Source organism: Balaenoptera borealis (assembly GCF_965194805.1).
Source record: "Balaenoptera borealis genome assembly, chromosome: 1".
Classification (NCBI taxonomy): Eukaryota; Metazoa; Chordata; class Mammalia; order Artiodactyla; family Balaenopteridae; genus Balaenoptera; species Balaenoptera borealis.
In genome coordinates this window covers 177,359,307-177,383,406 of record NC_138860.1, presented here as the reverse complement: position 1 = coordinate 177,383,406, position 24,100 = coordinate 177,359,307, and the positions used below count along the sequence as shown (strand labels likewise).

Genomic DNA, 24,100 nt, shown 5'->3' with positions numbered 1-24,100 from the left:
ACCAAAAAAGCCCCACCACAGGGCCTCTGGGAGCTGAGAAAGGGGAGTGTGAGGAAATGTCAGTAGGTTGGATTGAGGGAAACATTCATTCAACAAATCTTTATTAAGCAACTACGATGCAAGGTTATTGAAACATAACAGTAAACATGATAAAGTCCTTGCTCTTATGGAACTGACTTGTTGGGAAACTAACATGGAAACTATGTAAATGAGAGTGATGGACATCTATGGGGGTTGTGAGGGCATGGTGGGGGGGCACTAATCTAGCCCTGAGAATCAGGAGGCTTCCCAGAGGATGGGACTGCTGAGTTGCTATATTCCCTTGGAGCAGACTGTACTCTGCAGCGAACTTATCACTGTTTTAACTATGTATTTGTATGATTACTCGCCATCTTGTCTCCCACTATAGTTGGGAAACTCTATAAGGGCTGGGACTGAATCTGTTTTGCTCATTACTTTATTTCCAACACCTTGGCACACTGCATGGCACACAGTAGATGCTCAATAAAAATGTGCTGAATGAGGGAATAAAGCTGAGCCTTGAAGGCTAAACAGGAGTTAGCCAGGAACAGGCGGTTTGAGGGTGAAGAATGTTCCATGAAGAGGAAATAGCACATGCAAAGAAATGAACATGAAGAAGTCAAGAAATGAAGCCCAGCTAGAGTACAGAGTTGGGTGTCAGAAGTGGGATGAGACTGAAGAGTGATAAAGCTACGTATGGAGCTTGGGCTGGTCCCAAGGGCAATGGGAAATCTTGGAAGGGTTTTGAGCAGGGGAGGGACATGATCCTGGTAGGGACCTTTCTGAGCAACATCATCCAGGACTCTCACCTAGGAGTCTACCATATGCCCCCTCCCTTTATCCCTCCTATTTGCAAACTTACTGCTCACAGTACTGGCCAGTGTAGCCAGGTTCGCAGGCTGTGCAGCGGTATCCACCAGCTCCCAGGCTTTCACAGGTGCGGGAGAACCTGGGATAAGAGGCAAAGGTCAGGCCATGGGATGCTCACTCCCCACCCTGTTCCCTCCACTTCTCCCCCAAAAGTCAGTTCAATGCCCTCCACTCCCCAGTGGGAGTTCTTCCTTGAGCCTTGAGCAAGGGCACCCACATGTTCTCTGGGTTGGTCAGTGGGCAGGCACAGGGCTGGCAGTCCTCAGGTGTTCCAGCAGTGGCGTCTCCATAGTAGCCAGGTGCACACAGCTCGCAGAACTCCCCGGCGGCGCTGTGCTGGCATTGCTGCGAGGCACAAGGATGTCAGCTACTTGCTATTTGGCAAAATTTACCAAAAACTGTACAATTTTGTAATCTCTTGACCTCAAAATTCCATGTTTGTGAGCTTATCTTAAAGAGATAGTCATAGAGGGGCACAATGATTTCACTACAGGATGTTCATCTCAGTGGTGTTTATAAAAGCAAAATGCTGGAAACAAACCATGAAAAAAGAACTGAGAAAATTAAAAAGAGCACCCATCCAAATAGCAATCAAAAAGGATGATACTGATTCCATTTATTACATTTTTCTACCGAAATACCTGTAATATCAGAGGAAAGTCCCCACGTGAGTATGTGGGGGCGGAGTTTTGGGAATAAACGCTTCATCGTAAAAACGTGTGTGGGTTTTATGTTGTCCTCCAAAGAGATCCATGTTTCTTTTATTAACGTAGCATATTCCTCATTCTATATTTAGCTTGTGGCTCTGTCAACCCCTGGTCCTTGACCACATACCCTGGACAGCTATACATACACCACTCCGAAAAGTTCAGATATAAAAAACTACTGAAATATTCAAAGATGTCATGAACTTGTAAGTGAAAAAAGTTGATCATAAAACACAGTGATGTTATGGTTATTTGTAAAACGAAAGGTATATTAATCTGCATAAATATTTGCCTAGAAAAAGAGCAAAAGAGCTCCACAGTCTAACATTGACAGTAATTACCTCCAGATGGTAGGATTTCAGGGAATTTTTACTTTCTTTTTAAGTTATCTCTATAGTCTGATTCTTCTACAGAAAACATGTGTCACTTTGGTGATAAGAAATAGCAGGAACCAAAGTTTTCTCTTCTTTTTTTTTGGCCATGCCATGCGGCTTGAGGGATTTTAGTTCCCCGACCAGGGACTGAACCCGTGCCCGCTGCAGTGGAAGCGTGGAGTCCTAACCACTGGACTGCCAGGGAATTCCCCCAAAATTTTCTTTATAAGGAAGGATGTTACTCCATAGTTCTGGCCACCCCACCATGCCTGCAACCCCTCGATGCCCAGACCTGCTGGGCCAGGCGCTTTTCCCCATAGGATGTGCCCCACGACCTTGCCCCTGGATCTGGGTCTATCCAAACCAAACCCCTCCCTATCCCACAGCCAGCCCTGACACCCCACCCAGGCCCAGCCAAGCTGACCCCTGCCCTGGCCCTGCTTGCATCTTACCGAGCAGGCCCCGGTCTCCGGGTGGCACAGGTCTGAGTGGCCATTGCATTCGCACAGCTCACAGTGGCCAAGGTAGAGTCCACTCCCAGTGCGTGTGTAGCCTGGGGCACAGTCCTGGGGGTAGAGAGGAGAGTTGGTCTCTGTCTCCATTGTGGTCCCACCCAGAGACAGCAGACCTAGAACCCCTCTCCTCCATCCCCCCTCCACCATCTAGACTCCCACTGGCTCTTGGCAGGGAACTTCCAGGCCCAGCTCTCCACCCCAGCCTCCCTCCTCTCTTGGAAGCTCTCCTCCCCCATCTTCACTTTCCCAACGCTCCAGAGCTGGGACAGTGTCGCCCCCATCCTGCCTGGCATCTCCAGTCGCTCTGGATATACTGAAACAATAGTTCATTCTTAATGGAGAACCCTTCTCCAGCCCCAGGACTTCATCCCTGAAAATTCTTCTGTCAGGGTCTTTATTGAAAAACGTAACCCTGAGATGGAAAAAGGGAGTTCAGGAGACCTGGATTTGGAATGAGTCCTCGAAGACCTTTATGATTATGTTTACATTTGCTCAGTAAAGTGAAAGAGGCAGCACCCATATAACCAAGGATGTTTTTACACATCCTAAGTGAGTAATCACGGGTTCCGAAAATAATGAATTTCTATTCGCTGCCCCTTCTTTGAAATCTCTCCAGGCCCTCACTCCCCGACCATTTCAAAGGGATGTTTATAAATCTGTTTTGCTTCACTGTGGAAAACGTGCACCAAGGATTCTGCTTTCCCCAGGGGTTCTCCTTCAAAATGTGTTAAATTTTATAACCTCAAGGGACGTGAAGTTCATCTATTTGGATTTGAAAGTTCTTGTGGACACAGCAAAGGTGCACAGATGTAAAGCTGCAGAGATGTGGACTTCCCACTGGGACTTCCTTGGTTGGGTGGGGGGCTAGCTATTTCCATACTTGACCTCCCTGCCACCCACTTGGCATTGCAGCCCTGCCCCCTTCCCTCCTGCGATCCCCCTTCCCCAGTTCCACATTCATTCATCAAATGTTAACTGGTTGCCTGCTTCGTGCCTAGGAATTCAGCCTGCTTCGTGCCTAGGGATTCAGTCAGCTCAGGCCCTGCCCTCGTGTTCACAGTCTCCAGCTGAACCCTGCAAATGTTCTTGGAGTTCCTCCAACTGCCTGCCCTCTCTTCCACCCCCTACTGCTCTTCCCTCCCGATAGGACTCACTGTCTCTCCCCCGCCCCATCCATCTCATTCACTGGGGGCAGAGGAATTTTCCTGGGGTTCAGTTCCGACCCCAGCACTCCCTCAACAGCTTGGCAGTCCCTGCTGGAGGGAGCCTTGCTCCAGGCCCGAAGAAGCACCACCCACTCAGCTTTCCAGGGGTGACCCTTCTGCATCGCAGGCTATGTCCCCACACATTCCTCCTTCGGAACTTCTGCTTATTCTGCCCTCCCTGCCTAGAATGCTACTCCAATCCACGCTGTTCACCACTCTGAGGCATTTCCATGCTCTGCTTTGGGCTAATTTGTGTCTCTGTCTCTCTGTCTCTGGCGGGCATCCTGGGAACATGAGCTGGGTCTTAACCTCTGCAGAGTGTAGCTATGTGCCCTTGGGTAAGCTGTGCACCCTTCAGTGCCTCATTTTTAAAAAAATCTGTTAAAAGGGGACAATTACTCATCTCTCAGTGCCGCTGGGAAGAATAAACGAGATGTTGCTGAGTATATTAAAGTTATGACAGTAATCACAGGTGGCCATGGAAATCCCAGTTGACCGCTTGCTGATCCAGCTGTGTTAGAGCAGAGGCATCTGGGCCGGTCACACTCACCTGGCAGGACAAGCCGACATAGCCCGGGGGGCAGCGGCATTCCTCCACCTCAAGGGCCCGGGGTCCCTCTGAGGGCCCGGGCTGGGCGACCTCCAGGCTGACCGCGCTGATGCTGGCTGCTAGCGGCATCGAGGAGAACGTGGCCCGGACCAGGAGCTCGTCCAGGTCAGCCAGTGCCATCAGGAGGTGCTCACGGGTGGCTGGCTGCCCATCAGGCCGGCGCCAGAATTCCTGGGTTGGTGGGGGAAGACAGCAGATGAGGGTGAGGGGCGTTGGACTTTGTGTGCTGTTCCTGCAGTGCCCCCAGCCCCAACCCCTGCCTTCCAGGCACTGGCCAAGGACTGTTAGCTGAGGATGGGGGGAGTGAGAGGCAGTGTAGCTGGTGTCAAAGCCAGGCTCCAAAGCAGGGTGGAGGGTGCAGAGGGTCAGACATGGTGTGGCCGAGTGCCTCTCACCTCTCGGAAAATGATCTCGTAGCTCTTCCTCTCCGGGCCCTGCAGCGCTGGCTGGGAGGCCACCAGCATGATGTTGTTGCCCTGGGGAGACACGAGTGGGCTTGGGAGGGGAACTGAGGGGCTCTCGGGGACAGTGGGCTCCTCTCCCAATCCCAGTCTCCTACCTCTCCAATCTCCCAAGCTCATGTACCCAAAGGAGTCAGGTACATGCCCACTACCCCGTCTTCCAGCAGCTGGGCCTCTGCCTACATAGTGTCCAAACAGATGGTGGGGCGGGGGCATGGGCCTAACTAGTGGGTGGGTGCCAGGCCAGCTGAGTGCTGGACTGAAAGGAAAGGAACACTGAGGGTACCCCCAACCCCCACCTTCCCCTTTTGCCCACTCGGTGTGGAACCCATGTGCTCACCGTGATTTGGACATCAGGGTCAGACAGCGGGCTGCCCTGGGCCCCCGCTGTGTAGGAGAGGGTGTACCGCAGCTTTCCACCATAGGCTGCCACCTGCAAGAGGCAAGCCCTGCAGTCACAACCTGACTCTGCCCTCCTCTGGGGTGTGTGCGACCAGACAGGTGAGGGGGCGGAGCCTCTGGAGGCCTTTCTGCACCTGTGCTGTCCTCCCCACCCAACCGGAGGCCGGCGGTTGCCTAAGTGACAGGACATCTATCAGTTCCTTCACAGTCTCAGACCTGGTGGCAGTGACCCTGAGAAGCCTCTGTTCTGTTTTATGGGGTTCCCCATTTCCCATTGTCTCACGATCCCAGCAAACAAGCTCCAAGTCCCTTCCATTAAAGGAATTTCCCATAAAGCAGACAAAGGTAATGACTGTGACCACCACAGGGAGGTTGCAGAAGGTTCAAAAGTTCTCAGCCATGGCGGGGGCAAGGGGATGCTGAAAGTTGCCCCTCAGAACTCTTGCCTCCTGGGCAGGTGGTTTTTGTTTGTTTGCTCAGAGTCCATTTCCCCCGTTGTTTTGCAAACTGTAGTCCTGGTTTCCTTTAAAGGAAACTATGTTCTACAGGCAGACTGTGTGGTTTGAGGGGCCCGGCCCCTCCTCCTCTAAAGCGGAGACATGAGCCAGGTCTAGCCAATCTGCACATTCCACCACTCCCCCTCTCTGCTCCAGCAGGGATGAACATGTGAACCTGGTACTTCTGCCCTTTCTACTGGAACAGAAAAACCCCCTTTACTAGTCAGACGGGAAGCTGGAGAATGATGCCAGCTGAGATAAAGTCTTAATGAGCTCCTGGATCGAGCCATGCCTGATACCGGCTATCTTTGGGCTTTGTACTTTCATGAGCCAATAGATTCTTCGTTGCGGGCAAGCCAGCTGGACTCGGGTTTCCTATTGCTCACAACTGGAAGAGCCTTATGTTTGCTGTTGGGGGCTTCCACTTGGGCAGCCAAGGCCCCAGCTCTGCCCCACAGGACTTTCCTTTCTCTCCTCTGCCGCTAGGGCAGTTGTTCAGGTCAATACCACACTGTGTCAGGCCTAGCCCATTTGCTCATTTGTGTTCATTCAGTTGGTGAGCATTTATTAAACACCTACTGATGACATGCCAGGCCCTGGGCTACACAGGCCCTGAGGATGTTCTCCACAAGCTCAGGGTGAGGTAAGGAATTTAGGGGCATAACCAGATAACCACGAAACAGCTGGTTTCCCGTTTTCTTTGGATGCCAGCAAGTTCATCGCCATGTCTAGGACCAAGCTGCAGGTGTGTACAGCAGGGTGGCTAAGGGAGCAGACCCTGCAGTCTAAGACTGGGGTTCAAGTCCAGCTCTATTGTCTGGACAGCCTTGGGCAAGTCACTTAACTTCTCTGAGCCCAACCTTCCTCCTATGGAAATGGGAATAAAAATAATACCTACCTTGAAAGGTAGTATGAGGATTAAGTAATGCAGGCCACGTAAAACCCTGCACTCAGCACAGGGCCTGCTGAGCACACAGCCTCAATGCTCGCTAACTCCTCATTGCGCCCAGCTCCACCCTTGGCTCCAGCAAGCTTCTTACCTTCATTTCCCCCTGAACCAGAGCGTCTTGTCTGCTTCTCTGAATGTTATTTTATTGCATATTGTGTGTATTCTTAAGAGGCACTCTAAATCATTTCTGGAACAATACTAGTACAAATGCAATACTACTACTAATAATGATGATGATGATGATGGTGATTCCGACATGACAGGAATGATAATCAGATTAACATTGAACTCTGGGAGGCCAGGGTCTTATTCTGCCCATATACAGTACAGCACACAGTAAGTACTTACTGCTTCTTGAATGAATGAATGCAGTCCCAAGAGCTAGGTCAGTGATCTGGATACAGGGTAAAGGGAGACCGAAGAAGAGGTGCCTTACCTCCCAGTTAAGACAGCCTTTCTGCCAGGGGACTGTGGCTTGCTGAAGGGTAAGAGCTGAGCTGGGTTCGATCTCAGCCCTACTTTGACCTGAATGTGGGACCCCTCTCTGGGCCTTGGTCTACCCATTTGTGTCATAAAAGGTTTTCACAAAGGGCCCTCTGATATTTTAGGATTTGATGACACCCCTATTCCCCCACCCCCCCAAATCCTTGTTACCTTGTTCCCCAGGAAGACTTTGGGCAGCTGCCAATAATAGAGGCTTTCAGGAAGCAGAGAGAAGCCTTTGTAGGAGAGAGAGAACTAGGACAGAAGGACAGGTGGTGAGAGTGGATCGAACAGGTCGGGGGCCAAAAGGGCAGAGATGGTCCCGACGGGGGTGAGAACAGACCCCAGAGGGAGACCCGGGAGGGCAGAGGGATAGAAACCGCACCCCCAGCCCCACAGCTCAGGTCCTGGCCCAGCTCTTTGGACAACTTGCTCCCCTGTCTGGACCCGGACACCCCAACTGCTCTCGCTGGCTGTGGTTTGGGTCGGTGTCTCCTCACATCTGGTGCTATGCCCCTTGTGGATCCCAAGATGATTTACGGGGCACACCAGAGAACAGTTTAAAATTTAGTGGCTATTTTGGGACTACCCTGGTGGCGCAGTTGTTAAGAATCCACTTGTCAATGCAGGGGACACGGGTTCAGTCCTTGGTCGGGGAAGATCTCACATGCCGCGGAGCAACTAAGCCCGTGCGCCACAACTACTGAGCCTGTGCTCTAGGGTCCAAGAGCCACAACTACTGAGCCCGCGTGCTACAACTACTGAAGCCCACATGCCTAGAGCCCGTGCTCCGCAAGAGAAGCCACCACCATGAGAAGCCCGTGCACCGCAATGAAGAGTAGCCCCTGCTCACCGCAACTAGAGAAAGCCCATGTGCAGCAACAAAGACCCAATGCAGCCATAAATAAATAAATAAATAAATAAATAAATAAATAAAATTTAGTGGCTATTTTAATGTGTATTTAAAAATGTAAAACTAGCATAATTGAGTTGGTATATGATTGGTTGAAAGAAAAAACTGGAGTAAATAACTGTCCAAGTGGTGTGCAGAAATGGCAGAATTTGTGAAATTGGTTCAGAAAAAACTGAAGTCTAGAAAACATGATGGGTGGGGGGGGCGTCCCTTGGTGGGTGCTTTGGCACATACCTGAGAGCCTGCTGAGGAAGACAGAGAAGCAGAGGAGGAGGAGGAGGAGGAGGAGGAGGAGGAGGGGGAGAGCAGAGCTGCTTGCACAGCAGCTGCCGGCTGGGGATGGGTCGAGAGCCCTTGGTGAGGGGGGTGGGGGTGGGCAGCAAAGCTGGAAAGGAGCTGCCAGATCTCGGCATCCATCCGCCTCTGGGCCTCATCCACCTGGGGGACCGAGAGAGGGAGGGCAGAGGAAAGGAGCAGAAGGACAGAAAGGACACCGTGAGGCTCTGCCTGCCCCCAGGTCGTGCCAGGCCCAACCAGCCGCCCACGCCTGTGCTATCTGTTCACGAGTGCCGATGCCTGACGCTCTGGCCTTTGTACCTGCTGCCCTTTTGCTCCCCGTGAGACTGGTGGAGCTACCTGGAATGGGCCCAGACTATGGGGAGAAGCTCATATAGTGGGTGCCCCTGGTAAGAGAGGGGCAGACAGTTCTGCCCAAGCTCAGGCTAGAGGGGCTGGAGGCAGCCCCAGGGGCATATGTGGTGCCGAGACGGCTCCTTGGGCCTCACGTTCCGTGCATGCCCATGGTACCAGCCCAAGCCACTCACAGTTCTGTAATGTTTCCCAAGGGCAACACTGGAGTGGTCCAGGCATCGGGTTGGGGCCTGGCCTGGCCTGGGGGAAAATGACCCAGGAAGGCCAGGGCCTCAGCCCCAAGCTCCTACTTGGACTGCGCTCTCTGGTTTCTTCCCTGGGGCCCTAGACACAGGCTGTCCCCAGCCAGGCCTTGGCTGTCCCCTGTGACAGCTGCTGTGTCCGGCCCTTGCCCTGTGGGGGCCCCAGGATCCTCCCAGCAGCCACAGCTGCCCGCAACTGCTCCTCTGAGAGGGACATGCGGTTCTGACGGGTAGAGGGCACAGGCCAGCTCAGACCCTCCCAGAGCCCCAGAGCTGGAGCCCTGGGGGTGTCCTCTCCCCGTGGATATGGCGGCCAGAAAGGCCCACGCGGACTGGGGAGAAAGACGCATGCTCCCCTCTCCAGGCTGAGACACAGGGTTAACTCCAGGCCGTGGAGGGCCTTACACACACAGATGGTTAATGGAGGCTGTTTGGGAGACAGCGCTGGGGTAACCTGGTGGGCTAGGTATAGTCACATGGTTTAGCATCAAGTTAGTTTCCTGGCTAACTCAGCCACCACTCTGGCCACAGAAAGTTGGCACCAGGACCCGACCACACTGTAGATGAGGCACACACCCCTCCTGGTTCTAACTCCTGCTATCACAGGGCTTGGGCACAGCAGTGCCCTGACCGTGGGCCATCGGGCACGACCTGGGTCCACGTGGACCCATATTGCCCGGGGCACTGGGCATCTCCCCACGCGGGGCGGAGGGCATCCAAGAACACACCATGCCCACGTCACATCAGTTTCACACCACTCAGATTGCGGGCCTACCTGGTGAGCCTGGCGCATCCGCGCAAAATATGCCTCCCTCTGTGGGGCACAGGGAAATGCCAGGAGAGGGAGTCAGAGAGAGAGAGAGTGAAAGGTCTGGAGCTGCAGGGCAGTAGGGAGGAAGACACGGAGGCCAGGAAAGGAGGAGAAGGGAGAAGGGACCAGAAGGCAGCCAGCCCTGGGAGGAGGCTGGGATACGTGGGTCTGTCCAAGGAACAGGGACAGGGCAACCTTGAACACCCCCTCCTAAGTGTCCCTGACCTTCCTGGGGCCCTGGGCGTGGGGACACGTCTGCTTGAACACCGGCCTCAGCCAGCAGGGGATGCCTGTACCAAGGCCCACTTTCCCTGGGTGCCCCCAGGTGGCTCTGACCGCTCACAGAACCCATTTGGGCGGCTGCCCTGGAGTCCAGCCCAAGACCCTGCGCCCCACCGTGCCACTAACACCACCGCCCCATCACCTCCGCGCTAGACCATGACTCTGGAGGAGCAAAGACTCTGACTAGTGTAGTATTTAAGGGCGGCCTCTGACCTGGTTGGAATCCCAGCATTGCCACCTTCAGGCTGCGGGAGCCCAGGCAAGTCACCTAACCTCTCTCACCTCAGTTTTCTCACTTATGCAATAGGGCAGTAGTTGTACTTAGCTCATACAGTTGTGATTTATGACATGTAAAAGTGCTTGCAACAGTGCCCAGCACAGAGTAAGAGATCAGTAAATATGACCTCTAATAAGAATACCCAACACCAAGCACAGGGCTGACAGCACAGAGGGAATTCCATGTGTGAGCAAATGAATGAAACTGAAACTGTCTCATTTGTCCTTGTGTTTCCAGGGCCTCGCTCAGGACCTGTTTGTTGACTAACTGCGCGAAAGCTAATAGTCATTAACAGGCGAGCACTTATTATGCACCAGGCATGAGCTCTAATCCTCCGAGCTGCTTTGGAGCTGAGGTTTATCAAAAGACAGCCAGCTGGGAAGCGGCAGGGCTGGGTTTAGACCGAGTCCTATCTGACCCCAAAGGCTGCACGCTTAACCATGACATGGCTGATGCCCCCCTGCCGGCCCAGACTGCTCTGAGGTCAACTCGTGTCTGAGTCCCTGCTGGCCCCAGGGCTCGGCAGGGGCCTGGCTCAGAGCTGGCGATCAGGCAGGGTCTGCCAGGCCCTGCTGCATGTCACACCTTGTCTCCCTGGTATGTCTCCGGCAGCTGCCAGTAGAAGGACTCGTGGCCAAGGTTGGCGAAGTTGCCAAAAGTAAGCTGGGCACCCTCGGGCACTGGTTCCACGGTGAAGCCTCCTGTCAGGTGGCTGTTCCGCTGTGGGTTCACCAGGGTGAAGCCTTGGAAGTCCCCAGGGGCAAAGTGGGTGGAGATCTGGCAGCAGAAGGAGGACGGGGGTCAGCCTGGGCACTGGGGCGGGCACCTTGGTGGGGGAGGGGCGGGCTGGGCATTAGAGTGGGGAATGGGGGGATGGTGAGACCAGGGCTAGGACAGAAATAATGGGGAAATGGAGAGGACATTTGGGGGAAGGAGGGGGTTGGGGTCAGTGATGACATAAGCAATAATGGGGTCATGGGGAGGGCATTAGGGGCGGGGGCGAGGGTTGCTGGGATCTGTGCTTACATGGGCAGTGATGGAGGCATGGGGACAGGTGTCCCCATAGGCAGTGGGGATGCCACTGGGCTAGGCTTCTCACCTGCCCTGCCCTAGTGATGAGCCAGGAGAGGCCGGCGGCAGGCCCCGGTGCCGGGGCAGTGTAGGGGCTCTTACCAGGTGGCGCGTGTAGGAAGAGCTGGTGCACTGCTGGGTGATACCCATGCAGAAGCAGGGCAGGCAGCCAACCGGGTTGCTGGCGTTCAGGTGAAAGTGGTGGGGCCGGCAATAGCTGCAGGTGAGGCCTTCCACCTGGGCCTGGAGGATGGGTAGAAAGGTGGGTGCGGGGAGCTCGGATGGCTCTCTTGCACCTTCAGCAGCCTTTGAGCCAGGCTTCCCAGCCACTTCCAGCAGTTCTGGGGAGCCCCTGCTGCCCCCATGCCTAGGCCCCGGCTCCCATCAGATGCTGCCTGACATGCCACGAGGCCCCGAGCAGTAGGGCAGAGAAGGGCCCTGCGAGGAAGGGTGGCAGGGGCGCGGGGACAGCCCTGAGGGTATGGTGACAGGGAAGGCCTGGCAACCGCCGTGGCTGCGGTTCAGGGCCTCGTGGAGGGCAGGGGTTTGGACTAACCTTGCACTGGCATTGTCCAGCAGAGTCACACTGGTCGCTGATGCTGCCCTGGGGGTCACAGCCACAGCCGACTGGCTCTGGCAACTGGCCGTCTCCTGAGGTGGAGGGAAGCCACAGCTGGAACCCCAAACCTGCCACCGAGCATCCCCATTTTCACCACCCTCTGGGCATCTAACTCACCACCTGAGAGAGGAAGTGTTTGTTTCTGAACACCTACCACGCACAGGCATTATACACATTCACAGCAGCCCTCTGGGGTACGTGGGCCTTTTACTGCCCCCGTTTTACAGATAAAGAAGCCGAGGCTCAGAAAGGTAAAAGTCACTTGCCCCAGGTTGAAGGAGAACAAAGGCTCTGTCCTAGTTCCACCCCTAGCGTAGCCAGATCCCAAAAGCCTCCCCACCCCGACTCACTTCGACATGGCTGGCCTTGGCTGGGGTTGCCATGGTAACCTGGGGCACACCTGTGGTGAGAGAAAGCACTGGGTGAATGGAGGGAAGAACCACAGAATCCTGGACTGTGCTGGGGGCCCCGTATTGGACTCAATGACCTCAGAGTGCTGGAAGGAAACTATTAGCCTAACTCACCCATTTCACAGATGGGGAAATAGGTGGGAGAAGAAGGGCAGGGACTTGCCCAGTATGGTCAGGCCTCAAACCCAGGACTTTCAGCAAGAATGAGGGGTTTTCTGGGAAGATTCTGGCCTGGTTGGGGCAGGGGGGCAGGGGGTGTTGGGAGTTGGGGGTAAACTGCAGGCCTAGATCTCTGAGGGCCTCGAATGCCAGGCTAAAGGTTTAGGCTCTCGGGTAAAGGAGCTAATTGCCTTCTGGGGGCCTTTGTGAGACAGAGTGGGCGGATTCTGGTTCCTTCTGGTCAGGAGGGCTGGGCCTAGCCTGACTCCAGGGGCAGCCCCTCCTGCACGCTCCCTACCCTGCCCGCACCTGCCTCACCTCTCACAATGACGCCCGCTGTGGCCTGGGGAACACGCATCACAGGTGGGGTGGCCATCTGTGTCCAGAAAGCAAGTGTGGGTGGCTCTGTGGGTGCGGGGGGCAAATTTCCAGTTAGAAGGTCAGCAGCTCTTCTTTCAGGACCAGGGCAGGAGGGAGAGGAGGAGCGGGCATGTGAGTTAACGTGTCCTGAGTGCCAGCTACATGCCAGGCTCTGTGCTAAGAGTTCCATGGCATCATCTCATGCTCACACCAGGGGCCAAGGTGGAGGTACGTCATTATCCCCATTTCACAGATGAAGAAATTGAGGCCCAGAGAGAGAAGTGTATCTTATACAAAGTGACACCTTGAGGAAGTGGTAAGGCCACGATTTAACCACTGCCTCTCAGAAGGGTCTGGGAAGAAGGGAATCTGGGACAGGGCAATGGACGTTTCAGGAAAGGGCAGGTACAGGCAAGGACTGGACGCACTGGCCAGCAGCAGGGGCTCCGTGACAGGGGCATGGCTGGCAGTCTTGTGGTGTCCCACGCTGGGCATCCCCGTAATATCCGGGCTGGCACTGCTCACATTGGGGGCCCTCTGTGTGGTGCTGGCAGCCCTGTGTGGGGGGGTAGAATGTGGGTTGAGGCTGAGCCCCTGGAGGCCACAGATCCCTGGGGTAGGAAAGAAGGAGGGTGGGACTCACCTGGCAGGCACCTGTTTCGGGCTCACAGACCTCTGTATGGCCATGGCAGCTGCAACGTTCGCAGGTGCCCAGGTAGAGGCCGCTGGGCATGCGTGTATAGCCTGTGTCACAGTCCTGGGGGCAGGAAGATGACGGTGGAGGGACTTCCTCAGCAGGGGCCGTTCTGGGAAGGGACCACTGGATGGCTGGGGCGGGCTTGGGGAGGTGGGAGAGCTAAAGGAGGAGGAGCCAGCAAGCACCGTGGAGGGAGCTGGCTGGACAGGTGGGTGGGGCCCAAGGGCTCACCTGGCAGGATGGGCCACGGTACCCAGGTGGGCAGGTACACTGCTCCACTTCCAGTGCAGGGTCCTGGCCGGTGTCCTCAGGCACAGCCACATCCATGCTGATGCCAGAGACCCTGGGTGTGGCAAGACCCACTATGAATGAGCACTCGCGCTGGGCCTGGCACCCCTGGAGCCCTACGCGCTATCACCTCATTAATCCTCCCAGCGGCCCTGCCGTGATGCTACTGGGGCCCTGCCCAGCTCCCTGACTGGGCGTCCATGCCCCAGCAGCTGCAAGGGCTGTGGTGAAAGGCTTATACTTGTAACTTCCTCCAGGGAATGAGCCTTCCTTGCCAGGAGAGGTCACACTGTCCCACTCCCTTGGGGTGACCAATGACAGACTGACCCAGGGTACAAAGGCCCCTCTGCCTCAAGGCAGGATGACTTTGCAGGGCTCCATGGGGATGAGACCGAGGCTGGTCTTCACCTGACACCGCTTCCTTGCCTGGCCACTTCTCCCTCCTGTGTCCCTCCCTCCCAGGTTCTCCTTGTCAATCACGGGCACCCAAATCCCCATCTCAGGCTTTGCTTCTTGGGGACCCGACCTAAGACAAGCCTTCTGAGGGAGGTACTGTTATAATCTCCATTTTACAGATGGGGAAAATGAGGCACAAGAAGGCCGCAGAGCCAGAAAGCAGCAGAGCTGGCAGTCTGGCTGCACCACGTCGCACCGCTTAGCCTGGAGCCACCCCCAAGTCCCCTCCGGTCCTGCCGCCCCGGGCCCCAGACACCTGCTCTCCGCTGGCCGCTGGGTGTAGGATGCCTGGATCAGGAGGGTGTCGATGTCCGCCAGTGCCATCAGCAGGTGCTCCCGCGTGGCCGGCTGCCCGTCAGGCCGCTGCCATGCTTGCTGCCGAGGAAAGAGCTTATGGGCTGCAACCCCTGACAGCCTGACACCTGAGTGAGAGGAGCAGGGGGCCTGCCCGCCTCCCCCCGCGGGTCTCCTGGGATGGTGTTGCTCACCTCTCGGAAGGGCACGGTGAAGGTGCTGGGCTGGCCGGGGCTAGGCTCCTGGGAAGAGTGATGCTCCAAGATAATGTTATTGCCCTGCAGTACCACCAGCGGCTGCCTGTGCAGAGGCGCGGAGCCAGGCTGGGGCCGCTGGGTCACTGTAAAGCGCAGCTCTCCGCCATAGGAGGTCACCTGGGACACAAGGCAGACAGGTGCTCAGCTGGGGCCCCCACCGTCGGGCCCTGCCACTGCTCCAGCCACCTCCTCCGCCTCTTCTCCAAAGGTACCATGCTGCCTGGAATTCCCTTTCTCATCCCACCCCCGCCCACCTTGTCCCCCAGGAAGCGTGAAGGGAGGCTCCAGAAGTAGGGCCCAGACGGGAGGCTGTGGAAGGAGGAGAAGACCAGTTCCCCGGGCATGGGCGACGAGATGCCCTCGCTGGTGTTGTGGGTGCCCGCGGCGTTGGTCAGGCTGAACGAGGTGGGCTCCTCAGAGGCCCCCAGCACCTAGGAGGTCGGGGGAGAAGAAGGCAGGATGGGGGCCGTGGCCTGTGACTGGCCCTTGGTCCACCCAGCCCTGGGCTTGGAGGTCCCGCCTCGTGTAGGTACCTGTGCGCGGCTCCAGGAGGAGCTGGTGCACTGGCGACTGACGCCCATGCAGAAGCACTTGAGGCAGCCGTCAGGGTTGCGGGTGCTCAGGTGGAAAGAGCCAGCGACACACTCGTTGCACAGGCGCCCCACCACGTTGTTCTGCAGGCACAGAGCTGGGAGCTGCAGGGTGGCCCACAGGAGGGGCTGCCTGGAGCTTCCGGTCCAATCCACCCATATTCTAGATGGGAACCCAAGGCCAGAGGGAGCCGTGAAAAGAGCACATGTATGAGGGCGGCCACCATGTGAACAATAATTCCCCATTAATGGGAGCTTATACAACCAATCGTTTTTCTCTTTTCTCTTTGGTTGCTAGGGGGCTCACGAATAAATTTTAGACTTGAAATATAGCAACGTGGTCAGAATAATTACTGCTACTATGAATGGAGTGTTTCATGAACTGTGCTAGTTTCTATTCAACCAGCACCTCATTTAACTCCTCTAAGTCCCTTGAGAGGGGTGTGACATCTTCATGCTTCACACGAGGAAACCGAGGCTCAGGGATGGGAAATGATTTACACAGGGTTCCTCAGCTTGCTAATCCGCTCTGGGATGTAACATCAGGAATGCCTGATTCCAAAATCTGCCCAGTTCTTTCTTCTGCAGACACCTGATGCTCCCACCCTCAATGCAAACCATTTCCCTCCTCTGAGCCCCCATCTCCTCATCTGTGAATTGGCGATGCTATTAGCTACACCATTGTGTCAATGTGGAATGAAAGCACGGTTAAAGCAAAGGTACAGTACAGATATAACGGTCTCACAAAGAATGACTAGCAAAGGACCTGAGACTTGAACCCAGGTCACCTGCCACCCCAAACCAGCGCTCCTTCCTGATGCCGGGCCACCTCCCGTGAAGGGGAAGACGAGCCCACCAGGCCCATCTGCCTGCAGCTAGGTCACCACCCACTGGCCAAGGAGCGATGGAGAGGATGGCGCCTCCTTTCTCCCTCTCCCAGCTGTGTGCTGGGACCCAAGGCCCCTGGGGTGGGGGAGGGGAGGGCACGCGTACCTTGCAGAGGCAGGCCTCTCCAGAGGTCCCCGTGCTGCCTCGCTCGTCACAGCGCACAATCTGCTGGTCTGGAGACACAAAGTAGGTATGGACAGGCAAGACGGGAGTGGGATGGACATAATCTGGACAGAGTGGGGCGGCTCCTCAAGGATCATGGGGTTTGTGCTGGACTCGGGGACTGGGGCCTGGTGGGCAGCCTGGGGAGGTGCCAGGGGATGGTGGCTGAGATACTCACTGGTGGGCCTGCACTTCCCGCCAGGCTGGATGGGGTTGCCCTCATATCCGGGGGCACAGCTGGGAAAGGGAGAGGGTTGTCAACGGCACTCCCATGCCCCCACCCACGATGGCCTACTTCTCCCAGCCCCCACCGGCTCTCCCTCACCTCTCACAGCGGCGGCCCGTGTAGCCTGGGGCACACGCATCACACGTGGCTTGGCCATCCGTGTCCAGGAAGCAGGTATCTGAGAACCTGTGGGTACCAAGTGGACAGGACATGGGGCAGGGCTGCGATGATGGGCCAGGCCAGGGCTTACAGTCCCACTCTGGGAATGACTGCTGTCCACAGGGACATAGCAGGCTATGAGGCCCACCTGCTCTTGGTCTGCAGCCTCATAGCAACACTAGGAAGACAGATGGCCCCATTGTATGGAAAAGGAAGCAGGCCTGGAGAGGTCAAGGGGCCTAGAATAATTTAGTGACCAGGCGAAGATTTGAACCCAGGCAGGTCTCCCATCTCCCTGCCCAGAGGATGTCCCTAGCCTGCAGCACTGCCCGCTCCCTCAGCACTATGTGCCCCATCTCGAGCTGGCTCTGACCTGCGGGAGGCGTCGATGTATGGGCAAGGGCAGGGCCGGCAGGCAGTGGCCGTGGCCTTGGTGGCGTCACCAAAGAAGCCAGCCTTGCATTTGTTGCACTGTGGTCCCTCTGTGTTGTGCTGGCAATTCTGGGAGGAAGGGGAGGGAGTGGTTCAGGTTCTACAGAGCAGCCCTCTGACCCCAGTGTGGGACCACATTGGACCAGATGGGCTCCCTGAGGGTGGGCTTTTGAGGCTAGCTGGATCAGCCTCTGCCATCATGCTGGAACTACCACAGCTTTGCAGACAGGGGAACACCCAGCTCCATCCTGACGGGGAGCTCACCACCTCACGTGGCAGCCTGTCCCATAGAAGGTTCCAAATGCCTGCTTTGTATTGACCTAAACCCACATTCTTCTTCCAGTCTGCACCCACTGGCTAGTTTTGCCCTCTGTAGGCCATTCCTTCTACTCCTGACAGCTCTTCAGGGATTTGCAGATAACAATTTTCCCTGCTTGAGGCTTCTTTCTGTCAGCTCCACAATCCCCGCTCCCTCCACCATTCCTAAGAAATAATGTTATGATTTATAGGCTCCTTCCTCTTAGGAATGCCCTGCTAAAGGCCATGCTTTACACAGTACTATCCAGGATTGGTCTGACCAAGGTGGAAGAGAGTAGCACTTTCACCTCTCCCATCTGGACATAATATCTCTGTTAATGCATCCAGAGGTCATGATAGCTTGGGTGGCAGCCATGGCAGTCATTCTGGAGGCTTGTGCTAAGCTTTGGGTACAAGGAAGCCTCAGCCTGAACCTCCCACCGAGCCCTTGCCCCTAGCCAGTATCCAAGTGCCAGCTGGCATGACTCACCAGGCAGTGGCCATACACAGGGTCACAAGAGCTGGCATGGCCATTGCAGTTGCAGCCAGAGCAGGTGCCCAGGTAGGGCCCACCAGGCACCCGGGTGAAATGGGCATCACAGCTCTCACAGGACAAGCCGGAATAGCCAATGGGGCATCTGTGGGGACAGGACCAAGACACTGGCTGCAAGAACCATGAGGCCTTGCTGTTTCTCCCCTATCTTTGCCAGGGTCCCTGTGGTCCCTGGCCCTGCCAGGTCAGGCACCTGCACTCCTCTACGCTGTGGGCGTGGCCATGGCTGGTAGCATAGGTGACAGTTGTATCCATGGAGATGTCACTCAGCCCCACGCTGGCCATCTTGGCGTTGTACACTGTCTGGATGAGCACAGCTTCCAGGCTCTGCAGCACCTGCAGCATCTCCGCTCGCTGCACTGGCCGGCCAGACTCATGGACCCAGTGCTCCTGGGTGTGGACAAAGGTGGGAGGGGTCATGCATCAGCACCTGCCCAGCCTGTACCCCCTTCACCGCCAGCCCTGAGGGATCAGGCCCCACACACCTCAGAGAAGTGGACCTGGCGCAGGTTCACAGAACCGGGCTGGGTGGGCGTGTGGCCTCGGGAGAGCAGGCGATGTCCAGCGCCCACCAGGACCACGTCTGGCCGCTGCACTGGCTCCAGCATGCCACGTGCCAGCTCATAGCGCACCTTGTAGCGCAGGGAGCCACCGTAGGAGTCCACCTGGCCGAGATAGGGCAGATCAGGGCTGGGCCAGTCATGGGCACGCTTGATGCCCACTGTGTGCCCACTTGTTCCCCTCCTCCCTCACTCTGCATAGCTGGTACTGCGTGTCCAGCATGGAGCTGGGCACAGGGAAGCAGAGATGGGTGGGACTTGGGCTCTGCTTTGGGGATGCGCAGTCCAATTTGGGGGAGGAGTCTGATAATACTGTGTAAAAGGTGCCCAGGGAGGCCGGAGGAGGGCACTGGGCCCAGCTCAGACGCGGGGAGTGGTCCGAGAGGGCTTTCCAACAGCTGAGTCAGCATTCCTCCCAACCTGACCATGGCAGGCCTGACCCTGCCTTGAATGAATGAGCCACTGCCCACGGGGGGCTGTGCTGGGGCAAGACGACACGTCTCCCAGAGCAGAGACTGCCCTGCTCCACGGCTTCAGGGGGAGCGGAGCCCAGGCAGGTTCTGGGCATGTGCAGCGGGGCTCGGCCACCTCCCCATCCAGAGCGGCAGCCCGGTCTGTCACCTTGTTGCCCAGGAACTGCTCAGGGAGAGCCCAGAAAGAGTCATGGACCAGGAAGCGTCGGGACAAGTCGACCAGCTGGAACTCCTGCAGAGCGGTGTCGATTTGCAGCTGGGTGGAGGAGAGGGGTGGCATGCCGGGCTGCGTGGGCATCGTCACATTCACGCCTGGGTGGCAAAGGGGAGGGGTGAGGGCCATGCATGTTCTGGCCCGAGATAGCCCCCTTGAGGGGCTGTAACCCAGAGAGATGGGAAAGTTTTGGGAGAAGTGTGATTTAGAGAGAACGTTAGTCTCTCTCCCAAAGTCAAATAAAAGCAAAGGTTTTTTTTCCTCCTGAAGTTCTGGAGCGTCTCCCAAAGCATGCTCTGGGCAAAGCCAATGCTTCAGAATGATGGTTGGGAACCACCTGGGAACCCCAGGGTCAAGGAAAGGTCAAAGGGATTTTTTGCAGCAGGACTTTTCAGAGCCTTTGCTTGCCAATAGATCCATGGACTGTCAGGGTTGGAACAGCCCACAGGGGGCAGTAGAGAGCTACACAGGGCTGAAGAATGGGCGCCCAAGTCCTGGTTCCACCACCCTCCAGATGTGTGATCTGAGCAAAGGCCTCAGTTTCTCTATCTGTAAAATGGGGGTAATAGTGGCTTGCTTCACAGGGTTATTAGGAAGCTAAAATGAACAAACTGATATAAAATGCTTAAAACAGAACGTGGCACAGAGGAGGTGCTCAAAAACCGGTTAGCTGTTACTGTTGCTGTTATTATGATGGGTCATCTAGTCCAGCCCTCTCCTACACACACACACACACACACACACACACACACACACACGGGAATTCTCTCTACAGCACCCTCCCAGATCTCGAAGGCAGTACCAACCATCCAAGAGATGGCATTTCTGTGATGATGGCAATGTTCCTGAACCCAGGTCCGTTTGATGCCTGGGCCCACGCCATTCTGCCTCTCAGAGCCAGAGAGAACTGAGTCCAACTGCCTGCCTTTATGTTTGGGAAAACAGGCCCAAAGAAGCCAAGAGTCTCAGAGTCACACAGGCAGTAACTAGTGCATCTGGAGGTCAGCCCTGGGCTAAGAAGATGCCACAGCCTTGGTTCTTAATGCTCTGGGGTCCCTGGTGCCTCTGCATTCTGCAGGGTGAGGACGATGAGGATGGTGAGGATGACATTACTGGATACTTACTGGGCACTTACCAGGGACCAAGCACTATTCTGAGTGGCTTATGCATATTAATCCATTAAGTCCTTATAACAACCTGGGTAGTTAATAGTTTATCCCCATTTTGTAGATGAGAGAACTGAGACACAAGATAGTAACTTGGCTAAGGGCACACAGGCAGTAAGGGTCAGGGTCAGGATTTGAACCCGGACTCCGGCTCCAGAGCCCATCCTCATCGTCACCTAACGCAGGCAAATATCAACTGTGGGTTTGGCTTTTCCTAAAAAAGTTTTGTTTTCCCCTGAAATGCTCTTCTTACGGGGCTCAGCATTTCTTCAGCAACCCCGTGTCCCTCCCTGAACTGGCCCCATGTGTCCAGGGCATGCTGCCCTCCCATATCTGCCCTCTGAGCCCGTCGGAGCCTGCCGCTTGCCTCCCATCCACCAACGCACCCTTGAAGTCATTGGGCTGGTCAAAGCGCAGCCGGATCTGGTCTCGGAAGCGGCGGCTGCTCTGGCACACGGTGGTGATGCCAAAGCAGAAGCAGGGCAGGCAGGAGGCGCTGTGCTCCAGGTAGAAGTGCCCATCGGGGCAGGGTCCTGCGGGGCGGCAAGGGAGTGGGCTATGGCTGGTCCCAGGCAGGCAGCCCCGGCTCCAGCCCCACGCCCGGTGCCCACCTGCCCATGGGCCGTACCTCGCTGCGGGATGAGCTCCAGGACACCGTCGGGAATGCCGAACACCATGCCTCGGGCGTTCATGGCCTCACAGGTGTAGGCGCCCTGGTCTGCCTCCTTCACATCACGAATGGTCAGGGTGCCACGGCCTCCCTCACTCGTCATTGTCACCCTGGTGGACCCCGAGACAGAGGTGGGGGTCAGGCCTGGACCACTGGCCGCACCTCCCCCATGTCCCCAGCCCCTGCCGGGGCCTAGAGCTGTACCTGGGATGAGAGGGGATGTGGCCCCAGTTGAGTCTCCAGTTGATGATGGGGGTGGGGACGCCAATGGCCACACAGGTGAAGGTCACCGTCTGGCCCCGGGAAGCCTGGACCGACTCTTGGGGAGGGGTCACCACCTGGGGAGGCACTGGGAGATGGGAGCAGGAGTGAGGGGTGGGAGGGGCAAAGGGAGGAGGAGCGGGGTGGGGGTGGGGGGAATGGCTCAGAGGAGCCAGGCCGGAGAAGAGACTGTGGGGAGGGGCCCAGGGCCCCGAGCTCGCCGCCCAGCTCCCTGCTCACTGCAGCCAAACTCGTCGCTGCGGTCGGGACAGTCGCTCTCCTCGTCACAGTGGAAGCTGGCCGGGATGCACGTGCTTGTGGAGACACAGCGGAACTGCGTGGGCCCGCATACATCCTCGGGGTGCTTGGCGGCTGGGGACAGAGCCAGGTAGTGTGGGCAGTGGGCACTGCCCTCAGGGAGGACCCCCCATTGCCTACCCATGCCCAACAGCCCACCCTGCCCACCTTCCCCAGGTGACCCCAGGATCACTCTCTCATCTCGCCTACATGACAACACAGCTGCCCTGACCAGGCCCAGACCCAGACTCTGCTGCCACGACGCCGTCCACAACGTCATGGTCACCGGTCAGCAATGAAGCACACTCTACCTGCATTCCTCAAGACAGTTATACCTGGCACGCCACAGTCACTCAGCTCCTCCCACAGCCAGCCACCAGAGAAGCACAAGACCCCTGGTCAAAGGCACGGCCCCAGTGGCCAGTATCTCTGGATGCCGGGAATACCTGGGCAGTTCTGGCTACTGGAAAGGTCTTGCGAGGGCCTGCCGCAGCCTGGACCTCATTGCTCTGTACCCTTCTAAGTAGCCTGACCTGAGGCAGCCATCTATGGACTGGCCAGAGACCTGGAGCTGGCCTGGCCCCAGGGCTGGGCCCCAGCTAGACATCTCTAGTAGATGGTAACTGACATTCTTTTTCTGGGAGACTGAGCTTGATACAGACACACAGGCAGGGACAGAAAGGGCACAGTGGTGCAGGAGCAGAGGCCGCCCGTCCACAGAGAAGGCACAGAGGGGAGAGCAGGAGGCAGCCACCTACTCCCACTCCCTTGGGGGCTTCTGTCCCAGCACCCCACGAGCCCCCAAAGTCATCTGGCTTTCATGTTCTCTGTTCTGCGCTCTGTCAACAAGGACTTGGTCTTCCTTAGACTGTTCCCCCGCAGAGGCCTCTGAGAAGGGCTTTTCAACTAAAACCCTCAATTACTTCTCTCTCCCAAGGGGCCATGTTGTCAGGCAAGCTTAGAGCCACAGAAGGGCATCATAAAACTCTGCCAGTCTGCAGCACGATGCTGCTTCTCTCCAGGGTTGGCTGCAGAGCGGGGAAGGTGAGGGGAAGCAAGGAGGAGAAGCCGGACCGGCGGACACTGGGAATGTCGACACGCACTCAAACATGCGACCCAGGATCACAGAGCAATGGTTAGAAGATTATCCTCAATCTTGGACTAATAAGCCCCAGGGTTCACCTCATAGGACAGAAACCACAAGACGCTACCTGATATGGTCTCTGACTCTCCAGTCTCACCCATTTGACTGTCATAACGTTTATAACATTGACTAGATGGATGGATGAGCAATGGATAGATGCCCGAACAGATGAAGAGGAGGAAGGAAAGATGTTGGCTGTATGAATGGCTGGCTGCCTGGAGAGCTGGCAAGATGCATAACGCATGGATGGATGATAGATGGACGGGTGAAGAGACGGATGAAAGGAAGGAGGTTGGACAAATGGATGGATGGATAGACAACAGATTGATGGACGATAGAATGGATGATGAAATGGACAGAAGGAAGGACGCTGGATACGTAGATAGGTAGACAGACTGATGAAGAACTTTGCAGATAAATGATGGATGGATAGTTGGATGAGTGGGTGGGTGGATAAATGGATGCGAGGGAGGAAAGCTGCTGGACAGACGGATGGACAGATAGATAGTGGATGGTTGAATGGTCACATGGATGAGAAGCTGGGCAGATGGAGGAACAAATAACTCAGAACCAGCTCTAGATGAAAAAACTCTAGGCCCGTAAAAGGAAGGCTTTGACTCACACATACATCGAGGACCCCTTCATCAAGGGACCCTCGTGTATCAAGCCTACTCGTCTGACCCACACACAAGCATATATGACAAAGAGAAGATGAGTGGTAACAAAATAAATAAAGAGACATTAACCACGGGTAGTCTACTGCTTGCTACAAAGGCCAGCTCAGAGTCAAAGAGAGATAAACCTTAAAGTTTGTCCCCAGGGCCTCTACCACTCAGCCAGGGACAGCACACAAACCTACCCTCGAAGGGTCGGGGCTCGGGGAGCTAGGCCAATGGGCCGGGGGCGCCGGGCGGGCGCTGGGACACTCACGGCAGTCGGCTTCATCGGTGCGGTCCTCACAGTCAAAGTCGCCATCACAGCGCCACAGCTTGAGGGCACAGTGCCCGTTTCCACAGGGGAACTCGTTGGGTTCACAGGGTGGGGTGGGGCCTGGGGGGACCAGGCAAGGTTCAGCCAGCGGCCCTCAGTGGCCATTTCCCCACCCCCTGCATCCCCACCCACGCCCC

General features: G+C 56.2%; 1 protein-coding gene and 1 long non-coding RNA gene across 9 annotated transcripts in view; both read right to left on the bottom strand.

The window, feature by feature from the left end:
* Window positions 1–24,100, bottom strand: part of HSPG2 (heparan sulfate proteoglycan 2) — a 101,694-nt gene that overhangs the window by 32,322 nt on the left and 45,272 nt on the right. For 5 of the 8 annotated variants that reach the window (XM_082372267.1, XM_082372273.1, XM_082372274.1 and 2 more), the window contains 31 exons: window positions 23,904–24,023; window positions 21,773–21,904; window positions 21,476–21,620; window positions 21,230–21,381; window positions 20,988–21,134; window positions 19,370–19,533; window positions 18,674–18,853; window positions 18,382–18,578; window positions 18,126–18,273; window positions 17,280–17,407; window positions 16,847–16,933; window positions 16,700–16,758; window positions 16,465–16,532; window positions 15,415–15,576; window positions 15,136–15,312; window positions 14,819–14,998; window positions 14,587–14,705; window positions 13,818–13,929; window positions 13,533–13,646; window positions 13,318–13,445; window positions 12,848–12,934; window positions 12,311–12,360; window positions 11,898–11,992; window positions 11,444–11,584; window positions 10,856–11,047; window positions 5,104–5,196; window positions 4,698–4,778; window positions 4,243–4,473; window positions 2,425–2,538; window positions 1,109–1,236; window positions 884–970 (listed from right to left, as the gene is read on the bottom strand). In XM_082372267.1, coding sequence (XP_082228393.1) covers window positions 884–970; window positions 1,109–1,236; window positions 2,425–2,538; window positions 4,243–4,473; window positions 4,698–4,778; window positions 5,104–5,196; window positions 10,856–11,047; window positions 11,444–11,584; window positions 11,898–11,992; window positions 12,311–12,360; window positions 12,848–12,934; window positions 13,318–13,445; window positions 13,533–13,646; window positions 13,818–13,929; window positions 14,587–14,705; window positions 14,819–14,998; window positions 15,136–15,312; window positions 15,415–15,576; window positions 16,465–16,532; window positions 16,700–16,758; window positions 16,847–16,933; window positions 17,280–17,407; window positions 18,126–18,273; window positions 18,382–18,578; window positions 18,674–18,853; window positions 19,370–19,533; window positions 20,988–21,134; window positions 21,230–21,381; window positions 21,476–21,620; window positions 21,773–21,904; window positions 23,904–24,023 — 4,018 coding nt within the window. The remainder of the gene's footprint in view (window positions 1–883; window positions 971–1,108; window positions 1,237–2,424; window positions 2,539–4,242; window positions 4,474–4,697; window positions 4,779–5,103; window positions 5,197–10,855; window positions 11,048–11,443; window positions 11,585–11,897; window positions 11,993–12,310; window positions 12,361–12,847; window positions 12,935–13,317; window positions 13,446–13,532; window positions 13,647–13,817; window positions 13,930–14,586; window positions 14,706–14,818; window positions 14,999–15,135; window positions 15,313–15,414; window positions 15,577–16,464; window positions 16,533–16,699; window positions 16,759–16,846; window positions 16,934–17,279; window positions 17,408–18,125; window positions 18,274–18,381; window positions 18,579–18,673; window positions 18,854–19,369; window positions 19,534–20,987; window positions 21,135–21,229; window positions 21,382–21,475; window positions 21,621–21,772; window positions 21,905–23,903; window positions 24,024–24,100) is intronic. The other 3 variants (XM_082372269.1, XM_082372271.1, XM_082372272.1) reach the window with 1 other exon arrangement.
* Window positions 5,203–10,847, bottom strand: LOC309618755. The gene is made up of 3 exons (XR_014238614.1): window positions 9,676–10,847; window positions 8,242–8,445; window positions 5,203–7,349 (listed from the first exon to the last, which is right to left on the bottom strand). It is a non-coding gene; the product is annotated as an uncharacterized lncRNA (long non-coding RNA).